Here is a 25,626-nt window from a genome sequence, read left to right on the forward strand (position 1 = left end):
TTTCTTGCTTCTTGGGGTAGGCCTGTATCCTATAACTTTCCCTCATAGAACTGCTTTTGCTGCATCCCAGAGGTTTTGGACCACTGTGTTTCATTTCCATTTTTTCCATGTACTTTTTAATTTCTTCTTTTATTTCCTTGTTGATCCATTAATTGTTTAGTAGCATGTAATTAATGTCAGTTTGTGATCTTTTCTGGATAATTTCTTATGGTTGACTTCTAGTTTCATAGCATGTGGTCAGAAAAAGTGCATGGTATGACTTCAATCTTCTTGAATTTGAGGCTTGTTTTGTGGGTTAATATGTGATCTATTCCAGAGAAAGTTCCATCTGCATTTGAAAAGAATGTGTGTCATTCAAAGCCATTGTTTCTTGTTGATTTTCTGTTTAGATGATCTATCTATTGTTGTAAATGGGGTGTTAAAGTCCCCTACTATCATTGTAATGTTATCGATTAGTTCCTTTGTGTTTGTTATTAAGAGTTTTATGTATTTGGGCTGCTCCTATGTTGGGTGCATAAATTTACAATTATCCTATCTTCTTGTTGGATTGTCCCCTTTATTGTTATATAGTGTCTTCCTTTGTCTCTTGTTACAGTCTTTGTTTTAAAGTCTATTTTGTCCAATATAAATATTGCTACTCCAACTTTCTTTTGACATCTATTTACATAATAGATGTTTCTCCATCCCCCCACTTTCAATCTGTAGGTGCCTTTATGTCTAGAATGAGTCTTTATATGCAGAATATATATTGTTTTTTGTTTGTTTTTTGTTTGTTTGTTTTTACCCATTCTGTCACCCTCTGTCTCTGTCACTCTCTGTCTCTTGATTGGAGCATTTAGTCCATTTACATTCAAAATCATTATTGATTGATATGCATTTATTGCCATCTTATTGCTTATTTTGTTGTTTTGTCTCAAGATTTTCTCTGATCCTTTCTTGTCTTTCTCTGTTTCATGGTTGCTGATTTTCATTAGTGATGTATTTGGATTTCTTTTTCTTTATTCTTTACGTATTATTAGTGATTCTGATATATGGTTACCATTGGTTTGCATATCACCTCTTCTGCACATTAGCAGTCTATGTTAAGTTGATGGTCATTTAAGTTTGAGCCCATTCTTTTCTCCTTTCTTCCTTACATTTTAGGTATGTGTTATTATATTTTATAGCCCCCTTTTTTTTTATTAAATTTTTTTTTCAATGTTTATTTTATTTTTGGGACAGAGAGAGACAGAGCATGAACGGGGGAGGGGCAGAGAGAGAGGGAGACACAGAATCGGAAACAGGCTCCAGGCTCCGAGCCATCAGCCCAGAGCCCGACGTGGGGCTCGAACTCACAGACCGCGAGATCGTGACCTGGCTGAAGTCGGACGCTTTAACCGACTGCGCCACCCAGGCGCCCCTATAGCCCTTTTTAATAAGTACTTTGACTGTTTTTTGTACTGCTTTTGTGTTTCCTACCTTCATACTGTCACTTTTGTCTTTCCTTTCCACTCAAAGAGTCCCCTTTAATATTTTTTGCAGGATTGGTTTACTGGTCATGAACTCCTTGAGGTTTTGTTTGTCTGGGAAATTCTATCTCTCCTTCTATTCTGAATAATAGTCTTGCTGGATGGAGTATTCTTGGCTACAGATTTTTCCCATTTAGCACTTTGAATTCATCATGTCACTGCTTTCTGGTTTATAAATTTCTGTTGAAAAACTACTAGCCTAATGGGTTTTATCTTATAAGTTGCTACTTCTTTTGTTTTGCTGCCTTAAAATTTATTTATTTATTATTATATTATGCAAATTTAATTACAATATGTCTTGGTGTAGGTCTGCTTTTTTTTTTTTTTATTGTGATAGGAGTTCTCTGTTCCTCCTGGATCTGGATGTTTGCTTTCTTTCCCAGATTAAGGAAGTTTTCAGGTATTATTTCTTCAAATAAATTTTATGCCTTTCCTCTTTTTATTCTGGGACTCCTACATATAAACGTTATTATATTTCATGGAGTCTCTGAGTTCCTTAAGTATAGTCTCATTTTGCACAATTCTTTTGTCTCTATTTTGTTCAGCTTGAGTATGTTCTATCACTCTGTCTTCTAGGTCACTAATTCATTACCAAGCTTTTTCCACTGTGATGTTAATTCTATCAAGTGTGTTTTTCATTTCATTTATTGAGTCCTTTCTCTCTGCTATGTTATTCCTTATCTCTGTGTTAAGGGTCTCACTCATGCCTTCCACTCTTTTCCAGTGAGTATCCTTATGATCATTGCTTTAAATTCTCTATGATATATCTGTTTCACTTAGATCTCTGGCCATGGCCTTGTTCTCTTCTTTCACTGGGGATAAATTTTTCTGTCTTCTCACTTGTCTGCCTCTCTGTGTTCATATCTGTGTGTTAATAAGGTCAACTATGTCTTCTGCTCTTGAAAGGAGTAAATTTTTGAAAAAGAGGTCCTGAAGTGCCTTGAAGTGCAGTGTCCCTTGTTCACCAGTACCTGAAACTTCAGGAGAGTATCCAATGTATATTTCTTATGCCCTGCTGTTGTCTCAGAGTCACTTTTCCTTTCAGTGCAGTCATCTTCACTGACTATCTGCCTGTCATGGGTTTACTCTTTGTGGTATTAGTGGGACCCAGGCAGGCCAGCTCTGAGGGGGTGTGCCTGCCAGGGAACTTGGAAGTGTGACAGGGTGTTAGCGAAACTTGCACTGGGCCACTAGTCCAATGTCAGATCTCCTAAAATGATGCACCAGCTGGTAGCTGGGGGCCAGGGTGGCTGGGGGCCAGGGTGGCCCACCCTGTATCACATACGCTTGACCCACTTCATATTTTAGCTACTATGATAGTTACAGGACATGCTGCCAGTACCTTACCTCAGGGGTGTGGCACAGTGGCTAGGCTTGGTATGCTGTGGCAATTCTGTACCCAGTAGCTGGATGGGGCCCATATGCTAACAAAATTTGCCCTGAGCCCAGGGCTAAGGCTAGCAGGCTTGCAGCATAGGAGTCCTCAGGAGAACTTGTGAGTGTGATACACTGCTAGCGGGTTAGATAGCAAGTATCTGCAGAGTTCTGCCTCCTGCAGGTGGCTCTGTGCTGGGGAGCAGGGAAGGAAAATGGCACCTACCAGCTCTATCACTTTTTTGGAGAAGTCTCCCAACATGCTTTGAAATGTTGAGGATGAACAGATCTGCTCCCCTTCTCCCACCCCCACCGCCCCACCCCTGCCTTGTATAAACTTGTGGGTGTGTGGCACAGCCCAAGTCTCAGCTTTTGATGGTTGCCTCTCAGCTCAGGCTGCTTTCTTTTTAAGGACAGAGACCACCTACGACTCACCCTCCTGGCTGGCCCGCTGCTGAGTCCACTGACTTTTAAAGCTCTAGAATCCAGTCCCCCTCCCTGGTCTTACAAACTCTCACAATTCAGCCTCTCTGGTTTTCAAAACCAATCATTATGGGGATTAGTCCTCCCCGTGCGAGCTGCTTGGTTCTAGGCCCCTCTGCACTGTCCTTCATCACAGCTTCTTCCCTCCTGTAGGCAACCTCCCTCCACCTTTCTGACCTTCTTATCCTTTCAGATGCATCTTCTCTATATTTAGTTGTGGAGTTTGTACCACCAGTCTTCAGATCACTCTCCAGTTTATTGACTTGGATGTGGATGATATCTACTCCCCCATATGGGATGAGGAGAGGCCAGGGTCCTCCTACTCTGCCATCTTCCCAAGCTCTGACAGCAAATGTTCCACATTATTAATTGCAAAAGAGAATTGGTTCTTTTTCCATTTTTAAAAAAATCCTTGGATATGTCTTACAGAGAGGAAACAAATAACTGATCTTAAACCCAAACGTTTAGGATGTTACAGAGTGTCTTATGTGAGCCTGTGACAGTACTCTACAAATCTGAGTTGTTGAATTCGGCAAAATCTGAAACAAGAAACGGTTTTGTTATTTTTTTGCTAATGTGAAAGTAAGGTTATTCCTCTGATTGTGATTTAAGCTTATTGGGCCTCCAGGTCTTAAAAATCCGCTTTGGGTAGTTTGATCAATCCATTTTGTTAGGGCATCTCACCATATTGCAATTCAGTTAAAATCTACATAACAAAGAATGAACTGGAGAGGGTTCTACTCTTTAAATAAAATAGTTTTAATTGGGAGTAATTAATTGTGTTCTGTACAATCTTCAACAAATTGATAGAGACATAGTATTATAAAGAAAAGAAAAGGACCACAGGCAAAGATAAGCTACTTCTGCAGAGTAAATTACTTTGTGAATGTATAGGAAAGTATTTAATAGCATAATTAGAATCATCTGTGTGACCTGCCAGGCTCCAAGCTTATTCATCTCTCTATGTCCAGCTTCTGGTTAAGCATGTTGTTCAAATCTAGAGGGGTACCATTCAAATTCTTTTCTATATGAGTGACACCAGAAACAGCTGACTTTGGAACCTAGAAGCTATTGTAGTTTGTTTTTGTTTTTGGGTTTTGGGTTTTGTTGTTGTTGTTGTTTGTTGGTTTGTGGGGTTTTTTTCCCACCCTGTATCACATACGCTTGACCCACTTCATATTTTAGCTACTATGATAGTTACAGGACATGCTGCCAGTACCTTACCTCAAATGCCCACAGAATTTCTTCCCTTTTTTGGCCTCAGGGCTTTCTCTGATGCCCCCTAAGTTTGCTAAGCACTTATCCAGGAGTGCAGAGAAATTGAAGTCCCCTGGGAATAGCTATCAACCAGTGGGATTGGTGGTTGCTGCAAAAATGGGCCAGCCTCTCCCATCCTTTGGAGAGACAAATCTGAGGGGTGCTTTTTGCAGTTTTAATGGTCCTCCCAGGAAGATTCATTCTCCATGGTGTTATCCAATTCAATACTTTTCATTGCCTTTCCTTTCTTTCCTGTTTCTAGCTCATCCTTCATTCCTGTTTTCTGGGTCCCAAATCAGCTACCTATATTCAGGTACTTATCTCAGGCTCTGCCTTTGGGAAACCCAAACCAAAGCAGCTTTAACTTTTTGATGGTGGTAAGTCACATTTAAGCACAGAGAAAATATTTGTCTGCTGGTTGGCTGTTCTTCTTTTAAAGCTTTTTGAATTTACAATTATAGAAAGAAATAATGCAGTAGCCTTTAAAATTTGAGTCAGAGCCAGGGAAAGTTTTGTCTGACTAAGAATTTTGTTTGACATTAATATTGGAGGACCCCAGGAGTTGTCTCTATCTATACTCATTCCCTTGGTGATCTGACCCAGTCTTTTGGCTGTAAATGCTATCTATATGCCCATGACCTTTGTGTCTGTATCTTCAATGCAGACCTTTCTTCCAAACTCCAGACTTCACATCACTACCAGGGTCTCTGGTAGACATCTGCAAACTGAAATGTCAAGTTTGAACTTACGGCCTTCTCCAAAAACTTCCACATGCATTCTTCTCTTGGTTGTTAGTAACTTCATCCATCCACTTGTTAACACCAAACATCTAGGAATCGTCTTTGACTCTTTTCTTTCTCTCTCATTCCATAACCAACTCATCAGAAAAATCTGAATCTAGCCAATTTTTACTGTTACACTGTGGTCCCAGCCACCGTTAAGTCTCACATGGATTACTTCAAAGCTTCTCACTAATTTCCCTCCTTCTTATCCTTGCCCACTCCACTATATTCTCTATATTACCAAAGTAATCCTATAATTACATTAGGTATATCGTTCTCACTCCCCTACTCAAAATCCTACATGGCTATCTGACTGAAGGTAGAATCCAAGTCCCTACAAGTGACCCACATATGCCCTTTATGATCTGGCCCTGTTACTTCTCTGACTTCATCTTCCATTGTACTGCCTCACACTCAGTCTGCTCTAGCCACACTCGCCTCTTTGCTGTTACATGTGCCTGGTATGGTTCCACCTCAGGTTCTTTATACTGGCTCCTTTCTCTGCCTGGAATTCTCTCCGATCACAAGTCATAATGGATCACTGTCTTACCTCCTTCAAATCTTTGCTTTGATATCACTTGTAGAATGAGATCTACCCAGGGCTGCCTGGTTGGCTCCGTTGGTTAAGAGTCCAACTTTGGCTCAGGTCATGATCTCACAGTTTGGGAGTTTGAGCCCACGTTGGGCTCTGTGCTGAAAGCTTGGAGCCTGAGCCTGCTTCAGATTCCGTGTCTCCCTTTCTATCTGCCCCTCCCCTGTTCATACTCTGTCTCTCTCTCTCTCTCTCTCTCTCTCTCTCTTGCTCTCAAAAATAAATAAACATTAAAAAAGTTAAAAAAAAAAAGAATGAGATCTACCCTAACCACTTATTTAAAATTGCATCTCTCACCCCTAGCTCACCTGATGCCCCTGACCTTGCTGTACTTGTTTTTTCCTCTTGGCATTTCTCAGCTTTACATACAATATTATTTACCATTATGTTGATTGGTTGTGTTTGTTTCCCTCAGTAGAACACAATTCCACAGGCACAGAGATTCTTTGTTTTGTTCACTGATTTATTCCAGTAAAAACAGTTCCTGACACATCATTTGACACTCAGAAATAGTTGTTGAATTGAACAATAATTGTTTCTGTCAACTCTGTAAAAACTTGAGGTACTATTTATCAGTGCTTTCTATTCATACTCATTTCCAAAAATGATTTGGAGTACCTTACAGAATTATACTTTGCAACGGAATAACAATTAAAGATGAGGAAATTGGGCAAGAGTAAAATATTGGTCATGTAAAAAATCAGGGATACGGTTAGGTTTTCTATGTTTACTAGAAGTGGACCACAGATTTGGTCCTAGGCAAAGAGAAACTCTCAAATTTCGATTGGTTAAAAATGATGGAAAATTTAACAAAGCTGAAGAACTTGTCAAAACGTAGTTAAATGTGACTGTGACTGCGACTGCTTGTCATGGTTGTGTTATAAAAACCAACAAGCTCAAGTATACAGAGCACTTAACACTTTGCAGTGCAGTCAACCCTTAAACAACATAGGGATTTGGAGTGCAAACCCCCTGCACAGTCACAAATCCACGTATGACTCCTGACTCCCCCAATTAGAGCTTAACTACTAATACGTACTGTTGACTGTAAGTCCTACGAAAACTAGAGTTTAACATATATTTTGGTGTATGTATTATGTGCTATAATTTATTATTACAATAAAGCAAGCTAGAGAAAAAATGTTATTAAGAAAATGATAAGAGAAAATACATTTACAGTAGTGTACTATATTGGTACTATAAGTTTATTTCATTTGTTTTTGAGATGAATCATCTGTCATTACCTACATCAATATTGCCTTTCTTATATAATACGAAACACTGTAGATGTTAAATGTATTACTGACACTAGACATCAAAAATGAAAAGGTAATATGGAAAAGAAATTCATATTTATTTATAGATATTACAGTTCAGGCAGTGATAAAGAAGCAGTAATATTTAGTGTAATCAATACATTTGCTTCATGGTAGCCAACCCTGTATGCTAATGAATGAATCATATAAAATGTTTACGGCATACGGTATTACAATCATATTCATAATATTGTCTTGGAAACATTGTTACATTAAAAAAACACTTAATAGGCTCATACACAGTTTCTCCAATTGAGAGAGAGAGGCAGACTCTACCGTAATGTTAATTCTTTGGAAGCAAAGTTATAAAATGGTAAGAAAACTAACACATTATTAATTTTATATTAAATATCACTTACTGGATGCCTTTGGAAGAATAGGTTATCCACTTCCATATAAGTCTTGCACATGATGTTCTATATAAAGAATACTTAAGTGAGGGTGATGATGGTGACACAGAAATGTCTCATATAGTTCTTGCTTGACAGTTACTAGATTTTCACATGAAGACACATACACATACAACAAATAAGTTTAGTAACTGTATGGCATGGTTATTATTTAGTGTCAATTAAGTGGAACTAGCTCAGCAAAAAGGTCTTCATCCTCATTGTTTATATGTTGAATTGGGTGTGGAGGAAGAAGGGGAGGGGTTGGTCTTGCTGTCTTGGTGGGGGTGGGGGCATAGGTGGGGAAGGGGAGGCAGGAGAAGCAGGCACATTTGCTGCCACTTTACACAAATATATCTGTTTTTCACTTCTCTGTTTCTATATGGTACCAATCCTTCTACCATTATTTGTGTTACTTTTAGCACCTGTATCAGATAATAGTCCATGTAGTAAAAGAAGTTAAAAGAAGTCCTTAAGTAATCAGAACGCTTCTGCCAAATTGTGTGATGTCACCTTGTTTTCTGGTACTGCTTCTTCTTCCTCTTTTTCTTCACCATCTGGCACTTCTTGGGCCACACTCATCTCCCTCAAGTGGTCTTCTGTTAATTCCTCTGACATAGTATCCATTCACTCTTAAATTTCTCTTTACCTCCCCCACATTTTTTTTGCCATGGCTCTGTTGTAAATCCCATGAAGTCATGTATAACATTTGTCACATTCTTTTTCCAGCAGGAATTTATTTTGGGGCTTGATGGCTTTTGTGGCTCTCTCATTATAACAATGATGGCATCTTCAATGGCATAATCCTTATAGACTTTTATGATATTCTCTCTGTTGTGGTTCTCTTTCATGGCCATGATGATCATTTCCATAGAGTACCATGTAATGAGCTTTAAAGATCCTTATGACCTCCTGATCTAGAGGCTGAATTATAGACATTGTGTTTGAGGATAAGTAGAACCCTTTGATGCTTTGGTGTTGAAGTCAATAGGGTTCTGGGTGGCCAGGGGCATTATCCAATATCAAAAGAACTTTAAAAGACAGTACCTTCCTGGAAAAGAACTTCCTAACTTCAAGAATAAAGCATCGATGGAACCAATCCAGAGAAAAGGGTTCTTGTTGTTTAGGCCTTCCTGTACAACCAAAAGACTGGCAGCTGGTGTTTATCTTTTCCCTACAAGGAGCTGTATAGATAAGGGCAGTCCTGATCATAAACCTGACTGCATTTGCACAGAAGAGCAGAGTTAGCCTATCCTTTTCTGCCTTAAATCCTGGTGCTCACTTCTATTCCTTATTAATAAACATCTCTTGTGGCATTTCCCAAACCACCCTAACCCCCCACACCAGAACAGGGCATTTTCATCTGCATTAAAAACCTGTTCAGGCAGATATCCTTTCTCCTCGATGGTTTTCTTAAAGGCATCTGAGAATTCATCTACTACTTTTAATTGGCAAAAGCTGTTTCTCCTGTTATCTTGACATTTTTTAAGCCAAACCTCTTTCTAAAATTCTCAAACCATCCTTTGCTGGCATTAAGTTCTCCAGCTTTAGATCCCTCACCTTCCTTTTGCTTTAATGACTTCACTTTTTTTTCAAAACATATTAGAGTCCATAGGTATACTTTTCTTATAGCAATCCTGCACCCACAAAAAAGCTGCATTTTCAATATGAGATTCAAATGTATTTTAGGATGTGCCTGCTGGCATAGCTGCAACAACATCTTCACAAATTCCTTTTTCTTTTTCTTTCTTTCTTCCTTTTTTTTTTTTTTTTCAATTGTCTTTACTCTGGATTTTATCTTGAAATGGCAGGCAACTGCAGCTGCAGACTTCAATCTACGGTGCATATCAAGCAACTCAACTTTTCTTGTAACGTCATGACTTTTCTCTGCTTCTTGTGGGCACTTTTTTTTTAAGATTTTATTTTATTTATTTTACTTTATTTTTTTATTTTTTATATGAAATTTATTGTGGGCACTTCCTTTTTTTTTTTTTAATTTTTTTTTTTCAACGTTTATTTATTTTTGGGACAGAGAGAGACAGAGCATGAACGGGGGAGGGACAGAGAGAGGGAGACACAGAATCGGAAACAGGCTCCAGGCTCTGAGCCATCAGCCCAGAGCCCGATGCGGGGCTCGAACCCATGGACCGCGAGATCGTGACCTGGCTGAAGTCGGGCGCTTAACCGACTGAGCCACCCAGGCGCCCCTATTGTGGGCACTTCTAGCATCACTAGTGGCACTCTGTATGAGTCTCATGGTGTTATTCAAGGTTTACAGTATTGCCCTAAACACAGGTAAAAAAATACGTGAGAGCCCTGAAAGGTCACTTTTTATGTGCTACACAATTTACTGGAGAGACAAAATGCTCATGCAGAGATGATTAACAACAGTTGGGGTTTTAGGAAGATACTGGCAATGCTTGAGCTCATCACAATAGCATCAGGAGGTGGCTACAAAATTATTACTGCAGTTAATTTTAAGCACTTATGATTTAATACTGCATCTTTACATTTGTTTACATTTCTCTCCACTGTGGGATGGTTTCATGTGTTGTCTGTAAATATATGCACATTTTGATAAATGTTAAATTTAAATTTCTTTTAATGTTTATTTTTGAGAGAGAGAGAGACAGAGTGAGAGTGGGGGAGGAGCAGAGAGAGAGGCAGACAGAGAATCCGAAGAAGGCTCCAGGCTCTGAGCTGTCAGCACAGAGCCCAGCACAGGACGCAAACTCATGGACCGTGAGATCATGGCCTGAGCCGAAGTCGGATGCTTAACCGACTGAACCACCCAAGCACCCTAAATGTTAAATTTTATAATATATTTGTGTATATTTTATGATAATAAACGTTCAAATAGACTGGCGTCTACATATATTTATGCATTCATTACATATGCAACTTTTTCTTTAATTTGTCAATATTTCTAGGCTATACAGTTTATCTGCAAGTTTTTTTTATCTGCAAGTTTTTTCAAATTGTCAACATTCTCCCAAAATTTTCCAATATATTTATTGAAAAAAATCCATGCATAAGTGGACCATGAGATTCAAACCGATGTTGTTCAGGGTCAATTGTATTTTTCTTATTTGAGTAATTCAGGTGCTATATCTCATACCATCTGGGAGAATTATGCCATTAGATATGGGTGAAGTTTCAAGTTTAATACGTATAGAAAGTAAATATTATACACTTCTTGGCTGATAGACAGCCAAGAGCTTCTTAAACTTAAATGAGAAAATTTCTGCCTGTTTAGCTAAAGCAATAAGCAAAGACTGGATTAAGAAGGGCTATTTCACAAAATAAAGACTTTCCATAGATACTTTCTTTTTTTACTAATTTAATTTTTGTTGTGATTCTATTTATAGAGTTTGGTTTATTGAAGGGCATTTGCACTTGTTAGGAATTACTGTCCCTTGTTATCAGATGTCCAGTCTATAAAACCATAACTTTAATATTTTGTCTATTCTTTTTATTGTTTCTGATATGAAGGTAAATTCCATCCATATTCTTCCATTTTGGTCAGAAGGGGGAATCCTGACCTCTGTCTTCCAAATTTGTCATTAGCAATCTTGACATTTTTGTCACCATCATCAGACCATCTGAATCTTTGACAACTTTCTTTATCTTATTTAGTACAATAACCCTTTCTGGCTTCATTCACTTGACTATCCAGTTTGCACTCAGAGTTAATTAAGTTATTGTTTTCTTAGTATCCTACACTTTTGTAATTTGTAGCTTTTGATATGTGTGCCCTATCATTCCTCAAGTTTTTATCTATATTAGATACCTGTTTTTAATACCTTCAAATGCCACTTGGCCCTACCTCTTACTCCAGTCATTGCTCTGTTTCCTGAAAGCCTTGAAGAGCTTTGCATAAATACAGTTGTATTATATTTTGCCTCAGCTTGGAACTTCATACCACACTTTTAAGTTTCTGTTCTACTCTAGGGCATCACTAGAGTCATGGCACAAGATGCAGGAATCTGCTCCAAAGTTATGAGTGCACAACCAAAAATGTACAGGAGTTGATGGCTCTGAAGGCTACCCTTGATCAATTAAGATCAATGATGAAGAAGTGTTTTCCTCTTTCATCCCTTAGATTGACTCAGACTCAGGAGGTCTCTGGAGGATTGAGCACCAGCCACCCTGAAGGAGTGAAGGCTGTAGGTCCATCACACAGCCTTGTATTGGCTTTTCCTCCTTCCCTAAAATGCCACTGTCACAATCCTTTCTTTATTCTCTCTCCTTAACTGCTCTGTCTCTGCAGTAGTTTCTATGCTACTGGTAATTGTAGAAAATAAGAAAAAAACCGGTTTGACTAGATCTCCTAGTAAATCATACCATCTTACTCTAAATGGATTCTTTTTCTGCTAAGTGATCCAAGTAGTCATCTTGTATAATAGTGCTGCTCCAATCTTTCATGTGTTCATCCTCAAGACCGGCTTTCTTCTTTCTCAACACCTATTCTACCTGAGTTGTTCACAAGTATAAGACTACACAATTGACTTCCACATTTTCTTTGGTCTGTATTTCAGGACAGTTTTCAACTGATTCTCCTCTCTATAAAAAAAATAAAAATAAAAAATCTTTAATCCATCTCTACTTCTTTCCTTTGATGATGAGAAAAGCCATCAGTTACTCTTACAGTTAATTTCTCCAACTGTGCTTTTGATTACATCCAATCCCCCCATCCTATTCTTACCAGTCTTTCCAGTGCCTCCTTTTACAGAACTTACCTGTAATAGAAGAAAGCAAAACACAAAACCAAAATCCTTTTTTTTTACTTCATCATTATTCCTGCTAACTATGAACTTTTCTGGCTTTTTTTCATTCAAAGGAGCATTTATTGAAATAATACTCTATTTTATCACATATTTATTCCTTAAGCCCCAACAACCTAGTTCCAGTCTTTATTGTTCCTTGGGAACCACCATCTTAAAGGTCAACGAAGGATAAAACAGTCATTTTGCCTCATAGCCTTTCCTCAGTCATCATCTTTGATCACATTCCAATATGTTCCAATAAATCTGTTTTCTTTCATGAAATTTTAAAAATTTGCACATATCTATTCTCCCTCTTTACATTACCTAATTATTGTCTTATCCACTCCCAGAGCTCTCTGTAGGTTCTTTCTCTGATTCTGATCCTTCTCCCACACCCCAGTCTTATATTATTGTTCACTTCTTGTTGTGTATTACTCTTGGACAATGAGTTGGACCTCAAAGTTAGCTTCTCTAAAATGGAGATTATCATTCCCATTTACTTCCTCCTTACCTCAGCTCTTCAAAGCTTCTAACTTTCTTGTTTTTGAACAATAGTAATTTTCTTTAAGGCACCAACGATTTCCACTTCCTCTTTGCATCTTCAATATTTGAAGAAGTTAAAATAGGCGCTCTGATTTATATACATGAACTCATTTAATCCCCATAGCAATTCACATTTTGTACATAAGTAAACCAAGACCCAAAGTGGTCAAGTGAGTTGCCTAATATCTCAGAGCTGCCTAGGAATGGGAAACATATCTTCTGGATACCTAAATTCATATACTTTTCACTGTGTAACAGAATAGTCACTCTTAAACAGCATTGTATGCTGAAGTATCAAGAAATACTCAATTATGTTTTTTCTATTTTATATATTAAGGAATGAAAGCAGACAATACATTTTAGAAAGAATATGAACCTTCTTCAACAAGACTTGAAAGTTATAAAGACTTTCTATTAAACTTTATATTATTAAAATGCTATTTTAATCAGAACAACCTCTTTCTCAGATTCCTCAATCTATCAAGGTTGTGTTACATACTGAACAGGGTGGTTGTGTTATACACTAAACTGGGTGGCTATATTATATACTAAACCGGGTGTATATTCCCTAATGTCTTTCATATTGAGTTCGGAGTTGGAAATAGTTTTTTTTTAGTATATGTTATTAACTGGATATTTGTCAATGTTAAACTCAACTCAACAATTAAAATCTTTACCTATTGAGCTTCAGAGCTAAATTAAGTTTGATAACTGAGAATAAGAATCTAAAAGTAAAGGGAGGGTCAATAGTGGCAGTTAGTTAATAGTGGAGAAATGTCCTATGAGTAGACAAAGTGGAAAATTACATGATAGCCTGTAAGTATGGATTATACTCTGGGCAAAGGATGCACCATCATTAGGCAATTGCACACTGAACAACTGTCGGTTAAGTGCCATTTTATCCAATTTAGACCTAATGAACTTAGTAGATGAGATCCCTGCTGAATTAAGGAGCAATCAAAGCCTCATTTTGGATTCTGTGCCATCTAGGTCAAGAAGTTCCAAAAGTGTTGGGTATGACTTGGTACAGGAAAGAGAGAACTTTCTTCTCCTTCCTTCTGGTTAATTCTTTAACAAATACTTATGGAATATGATTTGTGCCATAGGAAGTATCATTGGTGATTGGTAGATAATGATATAACAGAAAACTCTTCTTTGCCATTGAAGAATTTTAGTACACTTTTGCTAATTTTTCTCAGTTACTCTGAATGACATTTTTAAATCAAAGTGATAAAAAATTTTTGTTTGAGTGTAAAAGCAAAGTAACTCTCTCCCCTAGCAAGAAGCTGCTAAAAAGTCTTTAATAAAAGGGATAAGGAATGGAGAGGTGAGGATGTGTTTTGTGTACTCAATCTCACCTATCTCAGAGGTGCAATGACACTGTGGTTTATTTGGAACTTTCAGGAAGGGATCCGGATCACCCTTTGGCAGGAAGTGCAAAAGATGTGTCAGAAGAAGCCACATGTCTCGCCTACCCTGCAGAGAGGGCTGCCCCTACTGTGCTGATGACAGCCCTTGCTTTGTCCAGGAGGATAAGTATTTGCGACTTGCTATCATCTCCTTCCAAGCCCTGTGTATGCTGCTCGACTTCGTTAGCATGCTCGTGGTCTACCACTTTCGCAAAGCAAAGGTAAACCCAGGTACCCTGTTATGTACTTCCTTTTTATACGAAGTGACCACTTCTTTTTTCAAACAAATTGAGTTTTTCCAAGCCCCAGTTGCCTCTCTGTTTGGCAGAAGTCTTCCTAGTCCCATATAATTAGACCAGAGTATGAACATTACATTCTTTAACTTCCTAAGAGAAGTAGGGTTTTAAAAATATGGAACCTTATTATAACATTTTCTTCTACAGAATGCTTCCTCCAATTTAGTGTGGAACCTCAGTACTTTATTGCCTTGAAGAACTCTCTTTTCTATCTCTTTGGCTTCTAGAAGAACTTATTTTTCTAGTAGCCAGTGTATTGTTTAATTTTTTCATATCTAGAAAGCCTTTTGGTATTTGTTATATTTCATTTTATTTTTCTTAACCATTGGCAAATGCACAACTATTTTTGAGCACATTATCCTACAAAGGGCTTATATGACTTTTGAGCGAGGCTGCCCTTTGGTTCTGTTCTGAGAAATCAAAGAATAGTATAAACATTTGTATGCTTCTTAGTCAGGGGTGGAGGAAATGCTAAAATGTCCAGGGTAAACATTTCTGGGAAATTGTCTTCAGTTGGTCACCCAATGAATTATATGTAGCCAGTGTTGTTGTCAGAATTTGTGGTTCTGTTTCTTTCAGAAACTTATTTGTTGTATTGGGGGAAAAAAAAACACAAAGTCTAAAGTTTCCAGCTTTTCCAAATTCATATGACCCCTTCGTGTTAGCAAAGTTATACAGATTGGTTTAGATAACCAAGCTTACTGGAAGCATAAAGTGTTCCCATTAGAAATTTTAAAAATAAAACAACTCTCTGTGAATGGCATCTATTACAAGGCCTCAAGTTAACATAATAAAAGAAAACCCTCTATTGAGATTCTAGGAGAAGGTGTCCATTATGTTAATGTTACAGACTTTAATAGTTATTTTAAATAGACAGTTTCATTAACAGAAGCATACAACACAAATTAAAATCAGGCTTTAAGTTAGCCAGAAAGTGCAAATGGGCAAAATGCTCTTCATTTAACCAATACTTGTTTTTTTTTTTGCAACAAAATATGTGTTAAAGTGTATATGTAATAAAGAAGCAGGCAAGTGGAGTTGAGAAATATCTAACCACTGTTACCTAGATAACAACCATTTTTTAAAAAACCTATCCCTGGCACAGCAGGTAGAATTAAAAGGTCTATTTAATAAACTACTCTGAAATCTCTCTATGTAGTATAATTCATTTGCACGGGGATAACAGTTCTTTACAAATTTTAATTGATTATAATCATTAATGTTTGCTGTGCTAAATGGAGTTAATGATATATAATGGGTAGAATATTATATTGGATATTAGAAATCTGAGATAGTTCTTTTTTTTAATATATGAAATTTATTGTCAAATTGGTTTCCATATAACACCCAGTGCTCATCCCAAAAGATGCCCTCTTCAATACCCATCACCTACCCTTCCCTCCCTCCCACCCCCCATAAACCCTCAGTTTGTTCTCAGTTTTTAAGAGTCTCTTATGCTTTGGCTCTCTCCCACTCTAACCACATTTTTTTCCTTCCCCTCCCCCATGGGTTTCTGTTAAGTTTCTCAGGATCCACATAAGAGTGAAAACATATGGTATCTGTCTTTCTCTGTATGGCTTATTTCACTTAGCATCACACTCTCCAGTACCATCCACATTGCTACAAAGGGCCATATTTCATTCTTTCTCATTGCCACGTAGTACTCCATTGTGTATATAAACCACAATTTCTTTATCCATTCACCACTTAATGGACATTTAGGCTTTTTCCACAAATTTGGCTATTGTTGAGAGTGCTGCTATAAACATTGGGGTACAAGTGCCCCTATGCATCAGTACTCCTGTATCCGTTGGATAAATTCCTAGTAGTGCTATTGCTGGGTCATAGGGTAGGTCTATTTTTAATTTTTTGAGGAACCCCACACTGTTTTCCCAGAGCGGCTGCACCAGTTTGCATTCCCACCAACAGTGCAAGAGGGTTCCCATTTCTCCACATCCTCTCCAGCATCTATAGTCTCCCTGATTTGTTCATTTTGGCCACTCTGACTGGCGTGAGGGTGATATCTGAGTGTGGTTTTGATTTGTATTTCCCTGATGAGGAGCGATGTTGAGCACTGAGATAGTTCTTGATGGACCAATGTCTTGATCTATGTTAATGTTACTTAACATTTCCAAAGTTACTAACCTTCAAACTTCTCTGGGTCGTCATATGAAATGCTACTTTATAAGGTTTCATGAGAATAGATATCTTCGTGTATCATTTAGTGAAATTTCTATAGCTACAAACTAGTTTGTAGTAAATAAATTAGATGTTATCTAGTTTTAGGATGGTCACTTTTGAAGAATAGTTTCACAGAATGTGACATAATATAAGGGGGAATATTTTTAGGAAATGATATAGGTTAATATAGTCAGTGAATGCAGATCTAGTATACTGAAGAAAGGAAACATTTGGTGAACTTTTCTCTTCTGATTTCAGTTACCAAAAGGAAGAGAATTGTGAAAGCAGTAAACCATTTCCAGTGTAAAGATAGCATGTTTATAACATGTAGATATTGGCTTTGCTTTTTAAAGTTCTCTTGTGTCTTTACAGCATTTTTTTGCATAAAGCAGAAATACTGATCATTACTTTGGAAGTAATACTGATGCCTCTGTTACAAGTTTCCCATTGGCATTGCCTACCCACTGATAGTATAAAGAATAACAACTTATACATCTAAAAATTTATATCTATTTTGACAAAAGAGAAAGACATTGTGTGCAATGTAGAAGTAGCATAATATTTGGGGTGAGTGTGCAGACTCTAGGAGTAACATTGCTTATACTTGAATCCTGTCCAGCCCCTGAATGCCATTATACTTGGGGAAAATTGCTTAGCCTCACTTCAACTAGTTTCTTCCTCTATAAAATTGGGGTTGGGACACCTGGGTGGCTCAGGTCAGTCAAGCGTCCAACTCTTGGTTTTGGCTCAGGTTATGATCTCATGGGTTTGTGAGTTCAAGCCTGTATCAGGCTCCACACTGAGAGCATAGAGCTTGCTTGGGATTCGGTCTTTTCTCCCTCTGTCCTCTGCCCCTCTCCCACTTGTTCTCTCTCTCTCCTCTTTCTCTCTCTCTCAAAATAAGTAAATAAACTTAAAAATGGGGGTTAATATACCAAATAAAAAAAATAATTTAAAATGGGTTATACACCTAAATATAAGGCCCAAAACTAAGAAACATTTTTTAGAAGAAAACATAGGCATAAATCTTCATGATTCCGGTTAGGCAAGGTTTCTTAGATACAGCATCAAAAATATACATGACAAAGGAAAATAAATAAATTGGACTTCATCAAATTGAAAACTTTGTGCATCAAAGGACATCATCAAAAAGGTAAAAAGACAACCCCTAGAATAGCAGAAAATATTTACAGACTATACTAGTACTCAAAACATATAAATAATAAAAGGACAGCAGTATTCAAAATGGACCAAGTGATCTGAGTACAAATTTCTCCAAAGAAGATATGCAAATGGCCAATAAGCATATGAAAATGCCCAATAACATTAGTTATTAGGAAAATTCTAATCAAGCCTATAGCACATACTAGCATAGATAAAAGTAAAAAAGACAATAACACTGTTTGTTAGGATGTGGAGAAATTGAAACTCTCATTCATTGCTATTGGGAATATAAACAGTGTAGCGGTCCCTAAAAAAATTAAACATAGAGTTATGATATGCCAAAAATTCCACTCCTAGGTGTATGCCCAGGAGAATTGAAAACATATGTCTAAAATGACTAAAATCGGAAACAAACGAAATGAAATACAACAATCCAACGCTTTGGGACGCAGCGAAGGCAGTCCTGAGAGGAAAATACATTGCAATCCAGGCCTATCTCAAGAAACAAGAAAAAATCCCAAATACAAAATCTAACAGCACACCTAAAGGAAATAGAAGCAGAAACAGCAAAGGCAGCCTAAACCAGCAGAAGAAGAGAAATATAAAGATCAGAGCAGAAATAAACAATATAGAATCTAAAAAAACTGTAGAGCAGATCAACGAAACCAAGAGTTGGTTTTTTGAAAAAATAAACAAAATTGACAAACCTCTAGCCAGGCTTCTCAAAAGAAAAGGGAGATGACCCAATAGATAAAATCATGAATTAAAATGGAATGATTACAACCAATCCCTCAGAGATACAAACAATTATCAGGGAATACTATGAAAAATTAATATGCCAACAAATTGGACAACCTGGAAGAAATGGACACATTCCTGAACACCCACACTCTTCCAAAACTCAATCAGGAGGAAATAGAAAGCTTGAACAGACCCATAACCAGCGAAGAAATTGAATCGGTTATCAAAAATCTCCCAACAAATAAGAGTCCAGGACCAGATGGCTTCCCAGGGGAGTTCTACCAGACATTTAAAGCAGAGATAATACCTATCCTTCTCAAGCTATTCCAAGAAATAGAAAGGGAAGGAAAACTTCCAGACTCATTCTATGAAGCCAGTATACTTTGATTCCTAAACCAGACAGAGACCCAGTAAAAAAAGAGAACTACAGGCCAATATCCCTGATGAATATGGATGCAAAATTCTCAATAAGATACTAGCAAATCGAATTCAACAGCATATAAAAAGAATTATTCACCATGATCAAGTGGGATTCATTCCTGGGATGCAGGGCTGGTTCAACATTCGCAAATCAATCAACGTGATCCATCACATTAACAAAAAAAAAGAGAAGAACCATATGATCCTGTCAATCGATGCAGAAGAGGCCTTTGACAAAATCCAGCACCCTTTCTTAATAAAAACCCTTGAGAAAGTCGGGATAGAAGGAACATACTTAAAGATCATAAAAGCCATTTATGAAAAGCCCACAGCTAACATCATCCTCAATGGGGAAAAACTGAGAGCTTTTTCCCTGAGATCAGGAACACGACAGGGATGCCCACTCTCACCACTGTTGTTTAACATAGTGCTGGAAGTTCTAGCATCAGCAATCAGACAACAAAAGGAAATCAAAGGCATCAAAATTGGCAAAGATGAAGTCAAGCTTTCGCTTTTTGCAGATGACATGATATTATACATGGAAAAATCCGATAGACTCCACCAAAAGTCTGCTAGAACTGATACATGAATTCAGCAAAGTTGCAGGATACAAAATCAATGTCCAGAAATCAGTTGCATTCTTATACACTAACAATGAAGCAACAGAAAGACAAATAAAGAAAATGATCCCATTCACAATTGCACCAAGAAGTATAAAATACCTAGGAATAAATCTAACCAAAGATGTAAAGGATCTGTATGCTGAAAACTATAGAAAGCTTATGAAGGTAATTGAAGAAGACTTAAAGAAATGGAAAGTCATTCCCTGCTCATGGATTGGAAAAATAAATATTGTCAAAATGTCAATACTACCCAAAGCTATCTACACATTCAATGCAATCCCAATCAAAATTGCACCAGCATTCTTCTCGAGACTAGAACCAGCAATCCTAAAATTCATATGGAACCACAAAGGCCCCGAATAGCCAAAGGAATTTTGAAGAAGAAGACCAAAGCAGGAGGCATCACAATCCCAGACTTTAGCCTCTACTACAAAGCTGTAATCATCAAGACAGCATGGTATTGGCACAAAAACAGACACACAGACCAATGGAATAGAATAGAAACCCCAGAACTAGACCCACAAACGTATGGCCAACTCATCTTTGACAAAGCAGGAAAGAACATCCAATGGAAAAAAGACAGCCTCTTTAACAAATGGTGCTGGGAGAACTGGACAGCAACATGCAGAAGGTTGAAACTAGACCACTTTCTCACACCATTTACAAAAATAAACTCAAAATGGATAAAGGACCTAAATGTGAGACAGGAAACCATCAAAACCTTAGAGGAGAAAGCAGGAAAAGACCTCTCTGACCTCAGCCGTAGCAATCTCTTACTCGACACATCCCCAAAGGCAAGGGAATTAAAAGCAAAAGTGAATTACTGGGACCTTATGAAGATAAAAAGCTTCTGCACAGCAAAGGAAACAACCAACAAAACTACAAGGCAACCAACGGAATGGGAAAAGATATTTGCAAATGACATATCGGACAAAGGGCTAGTATCTAAAATCTATAAAGAGCTCACCAAACTCCACACCCGAAAAACAAATAACCCAGTGAAGAAATGGGCAGAACACATGAATAGACACTTCTCTAAAGAAGACATCCAGATGGCCAACAGGCACATGAAAAGATGTTCAGCGTCGCTCCTTATCAGGGAAATACAAATCAAAACCACACTCAGGTATCACCTCACGCCAGTCAGAGTGGCCAAAATGAACAAATCAGGAAACTATAGATGCTGGAGAGGATGTGGAGAAACGGGAACCCTCTTGCACTGTTGGTGGGAATGCAAATTGGTGCAGCCGCTCTGGAAAGCAGTGTGGAGGTTCCTCAGAAAATTAAAAATTGACCTACCCTATGACCCAGCAATAGCACTGCTAGGAATTTATCCAAGGGATACAGGAGTACTGATGCATAGGGGCACTTGTACCCCAATGTTTATAGCAGCACTCTCAACAATAGCCAAATTATGGAAAGAGCCTAAATGTCCATCAACTGATGAATGGATAAAGAAATTGTGGTTTATATACACAATGGAATACTATGTGGCAATGAGAAAAAATGAAATATGGCCCTTTGTAGCAATGTGGATGGAACTGGAGAGTGTAATGCTAAGTGAAATAAGCCATACAGAGAAAGACAGATACCATATGGTTTCACTCTTATGTGGATCCTGAGAAACTTAACAGGAACCCATGGGGGAGGGGAAGGAAAAAAAAAAAAAGAGGTTAGAGTGGGAGAGAGCCAAAGCATAAGAGACTGTTAAAAACTGAGAACAAACTGAGGGTTGATGGGGGGTGGGAGGGAGGGGAGGGTGGGTGATGGGTATTGAGGAGGGCACCTTTTGGGATGAGCACTGGGTGTTGTATGGAAACCAATTTGTCAATAAATTTCATAAAAAAAATAAAAAATAAAAAAAAATAAAATGACTAAAATCAAAAACACAAGAAATAGCAACCAGTGGCAAGGATGTGGAGAAAAAAGAATACCTCATGAACTATTGGTGGGAATGCAAGCTGGTACAGCCTCTGTGGAAAACAGTATTGATGTTCCTCAAAAATATTAAAAATAGAATTATCATTATGATCCAGTAATTTCACTACTGGATATTTACCCCCAAAAAACAAAAATAGTAATTCAAAAAAAATACATGCACCTTTATGTTTATTGAAGCATTATTTACAATAGCAAAGATATGGAAGCAACTTAAGTGTCCATCTGGAGATGAATAGATAAAGAAGATGTGTGTGTGCGTGTGTGTGTGTGTGTATGTGTGTGTGTGTACACACACAGAACAACCTCATGGTTTCCAGAAGGGAGGTACCTGGGTGGAATAGATAAAGAGGATTAAGGGTACATTTAACCTTGATGAGCACTGAGAAGAATATAGAACTGTTGAATCATTATATTGTACAGCTGAAACTAATAACAAAAATAAAACCTTTGTATACACAAAAATGTTCACACAAGTGTTGATAACAGCATATTCATAATAGCCAAAAAATGGAAACAACCCAACTGTTCATCCATTGATGGATGAATAAATAAAATGTGGTATATCCATAAAATGGCAAATTTTTTTGTCAATAAAAAGGAGTGAAGTACTGATACACTACAACATGGATGAATCTTGAAAACATGCTAAGTGAAAGAAAACAGTCATGAAAGATCATATATCGCATGATTACATTCATGTGAAAAGTCCAGAATAGGCAAATTGGTAGAGACAAGAAGTAGGTCAGTGGTTGTCAAGAGATACAAGGAGGGTAGAATGGGGTGTTACTGCTAAGGTGTTCAGGGTTTCTTTTCTTTCTTTTTGGTCCAGTAGATTATGGTGATACTTTCACAAATCTGTCAGTATACTACAAACCACTGGCTTGTACACTGTAAAAGTATTTATATCTCAATAAAGCTCTAATAAAATTTTTTAATTAATTTTTTAATATTTATTTATTTTTCAGAAAGAGATAGAGCATGAGTGGGGAAGGGGCAGAGAGAGAGAGAGAGAGATACAGAATCTGAAGTAGGCTTCAAGCTCTGAGCTGTCAGAACAGAGCCCAATGTGGGGCTCAAACTCACAGACTGCAAGATCATGACCTGATCTGAAGTCGGATGCTCAACTAACTGAGCCACCCAAGCGTCCCTATTATAAAAATTTTTGAAGGAGTTTATTAATTGCCTCACAGGATACTTTTGAAGATTTAATGAGATAATTTATATAGAGTACCTTACTAGACATTTGTCTTTTGTTATTATATTATTTTATTATATTTATTATACATATTATTTATTATATTATTTTAGACCTCTTTATGAAATTAATAATCTGTTTCCTTCCAATGTTAGGGGCTAAGTATGACATTTAAAATAGCTTAAAAGATAAGGTGTTTAAAAATATAGCCATGCCTATTTGATGTAAGTAGTGGAATTCCAGGCAATAAATTCATTTAAACTGTCTTTATAATTGTAAATGATCATTTTATACTAATCCTAATAGATTGTCCAGATAGCTGAAATGAACAAAACACAGATTCTCTTATTTTGGCTTACTCTTCACTGTGAAGGAATGGAAGGAATGCCAAACTGTAGGCAGGATAGTTTCACTTAATTGGTCTCAGTTAAAAAAAAAATGTTTTGAATACCCAAGCTCCACAAGTGCCAATTCACATATGCACGTGCAATTACACAGGTATTTCTATATAGATAATTATCTTTAAAAAGTGTTTACTATGCATTTATTTATATGTGGCTTTTTGTTATTTTTCAGATGTTAAGTGTACAAGTAAGCTATAGCTATTTACTATTTATATTTATCTATATCATTGACCTTTCTATGAAGGTTCCAACGTCTACCTTAGAAATGAGAAAGTTACAGAAATCTTGAGAGACTATCAATTATGAAGTCATGGAATGTATGCTCCCTGTTGTATTATTGCAATGGTAACAGTTTAAAAGCTGGTCATGTAAATCAATTTGTTACTAATTTCCTGGTTTTTATTTAGACAGATGACAAAATATGAGAACTAGAATGAAGTAACCCCTCTTTTCATAGAAAAGAAAACCCAGCCTCTAGGAGATTGTCAGTTGCCCAAAGTAACCCATTAGGGTGGGGTAGGTATGTATTTATATTTTGTCTTACACCAGCACCCATAATAAAAATTTCTAGAAGATTAAAAGTATTAATAGATTGAGGCTCAGTGAAAAAAGGGTAGAAAAAAATTAGTTGAAGTCAAGGGTGGGGTTAAGATATGGAATGATTCCATGAGGGCAGGTATACTGTTTTTAGCGTGTTGCTAGAGAAAACTTTCTGGGGTTTTCTAGCAACAGTGAAAAGAGGAGAAAAAAAACAAGTTAGGGTTCATAAGATAAAAACTGACCAGTCACTCAGATGAAATTTGAATATGCCTATCATTAAGTCTTCAGAGATATTTTTCCTGTGGATTCTTAAATAGAAAATATTGTTAAATGTATTGAATGATAAACATCCTTACAGAAAATAAATATAATAATTTTCATAGCTTTATTTGTTAATTTTCCTGATATTGTGCTAAAGTTTATTTATTTATTTATTTATTTATTTATTTATTTATTTTTAATTTACATCCAAGTTAGTTAGCATATAGTGCAACAATGATTTCAGGAATAGATTCCTTAATGCCCCTTACACATTTAGCCCATCCCCCCCACAAAACTCCTTCAGTAACCCTCTGTTTGTTCTCCATATTTAAGAGTCTCTTATGTTTTATCCCCCTCCCTGTTTTTATATATTTTTACTTCCCTTCCCTTGTGTTCATCTATTCTGTGTCTTAAAGTCCTCATATGAGTGAAGTCATATGATATTTGTCCCTCTCTAATTTCGCTTAGCATAATAGTTCCATTCATGTAGTTGCAAATGGCAAGATTTCACTGTTTTTGATTGCTGAGTAAAACTCCATTTTGTGTGTGTGTGTGTGTGTGTGTGTGTGTGTGTGTGTGTGTGTATACACACAGGTTCAGGTTCATTTTTCTGCATGTCGCTGTCCAGTTTTCCCAGCACCACTTGCTCAAGAGATTGTCTTTATTTCATTGGATATTTATTCTTTCCTGCTTTGTCAAAGATTAGTTGTCCATATGTTTGTGGGTCCTCTTCTGGGTTCTCTATTCTGTTCCATTGATCTGAGTGTCTGGTTTTGTACCAGTACCATACTGCCTTGATGATTACAGCTTTGTAATACAGCTTGAAGTCTGGGATTGTGATGCCTCCTGTTTTGGTTTTCTTTTTCAAGGTTGCTTTGGCTATTCGGGGTCTTTTCTGGTTCCATAAAAATTTTAGGATTGTTCTAGCTCTGTGAAGAATGCTGGTGTTGTTTGAAATTGAATATGTAGATCGCTTTGGGTAGTATTGACATGTCAACAATATTTGTTCTTCCTATCCAGGAACATGGAATCTTTTTCCATTTTTTTGTGTCTTCTTCAATTTCTTTCATAAGCTTTCTATAGTTTTCAGTGTATAGATTTTTCACCTCTTTGGTTAGATTTATTCCTAGGTATTTATGGGTTTTGGTGCAATTGTAAATGGGATCGAGTCCTTGATTTCTATTTCTGCTGGTTCATTGTTAGTGTATGGGAATGCAACCGATTTCTGTGCATTGATTTTATATCCTGCAGCTTTGCTGAATTCATGGGTCAGTTCTAGCAGTTTTTTGGTGGAATCTTTTGGGTTTTCCATATAGAGTATCATGTCATCTGTGAAGAGTGAAAGTTTGACCTCCTCTGGCCAATATGGATGCCTTGTATTTCTTTGTATTGTCTGATTGCTGAGGCTAAGACTTCCAATACTGTGTTGAATAACAGTGAC

General features: G+C 37.2%; 1 protein-coding gene across 1 annotated transcript in view; it reads left to right on the plus strand.

The window, feature by feature from the left end:
• Positions 1-25,626, plus strand: part of GPR158 (G protein-coupled receptor 158) — a 425,314-nt gene that overhangs the window by 214,886 nt on the left and 184,802 nt on the right. The window contains 2 exon segments of the mRNA XM_030322366.1: positions 14,415-14,476; positions 14,479-14,640. Of these exon segments, the coding sequence (XP_030178226.1) occupies positions 14,415-14,476; positions 14,479-14,640 (224 nt within the window).

This window comes from Lynx canadensis, chromosome B4 (genome assembly GCF_007474595.2).
Source record: "Lynx canadensis isolate LIC74 chromosome B4, mLynCan4.pri.v2, whole genome shotgun sequence".
In the NCBI taxonomy this organism is placed as follows: Eukaryota; Metazoa; Chordata; class Mammalia; order Carnivora; family Felidae; genus Lynx; species Lynx canadensis.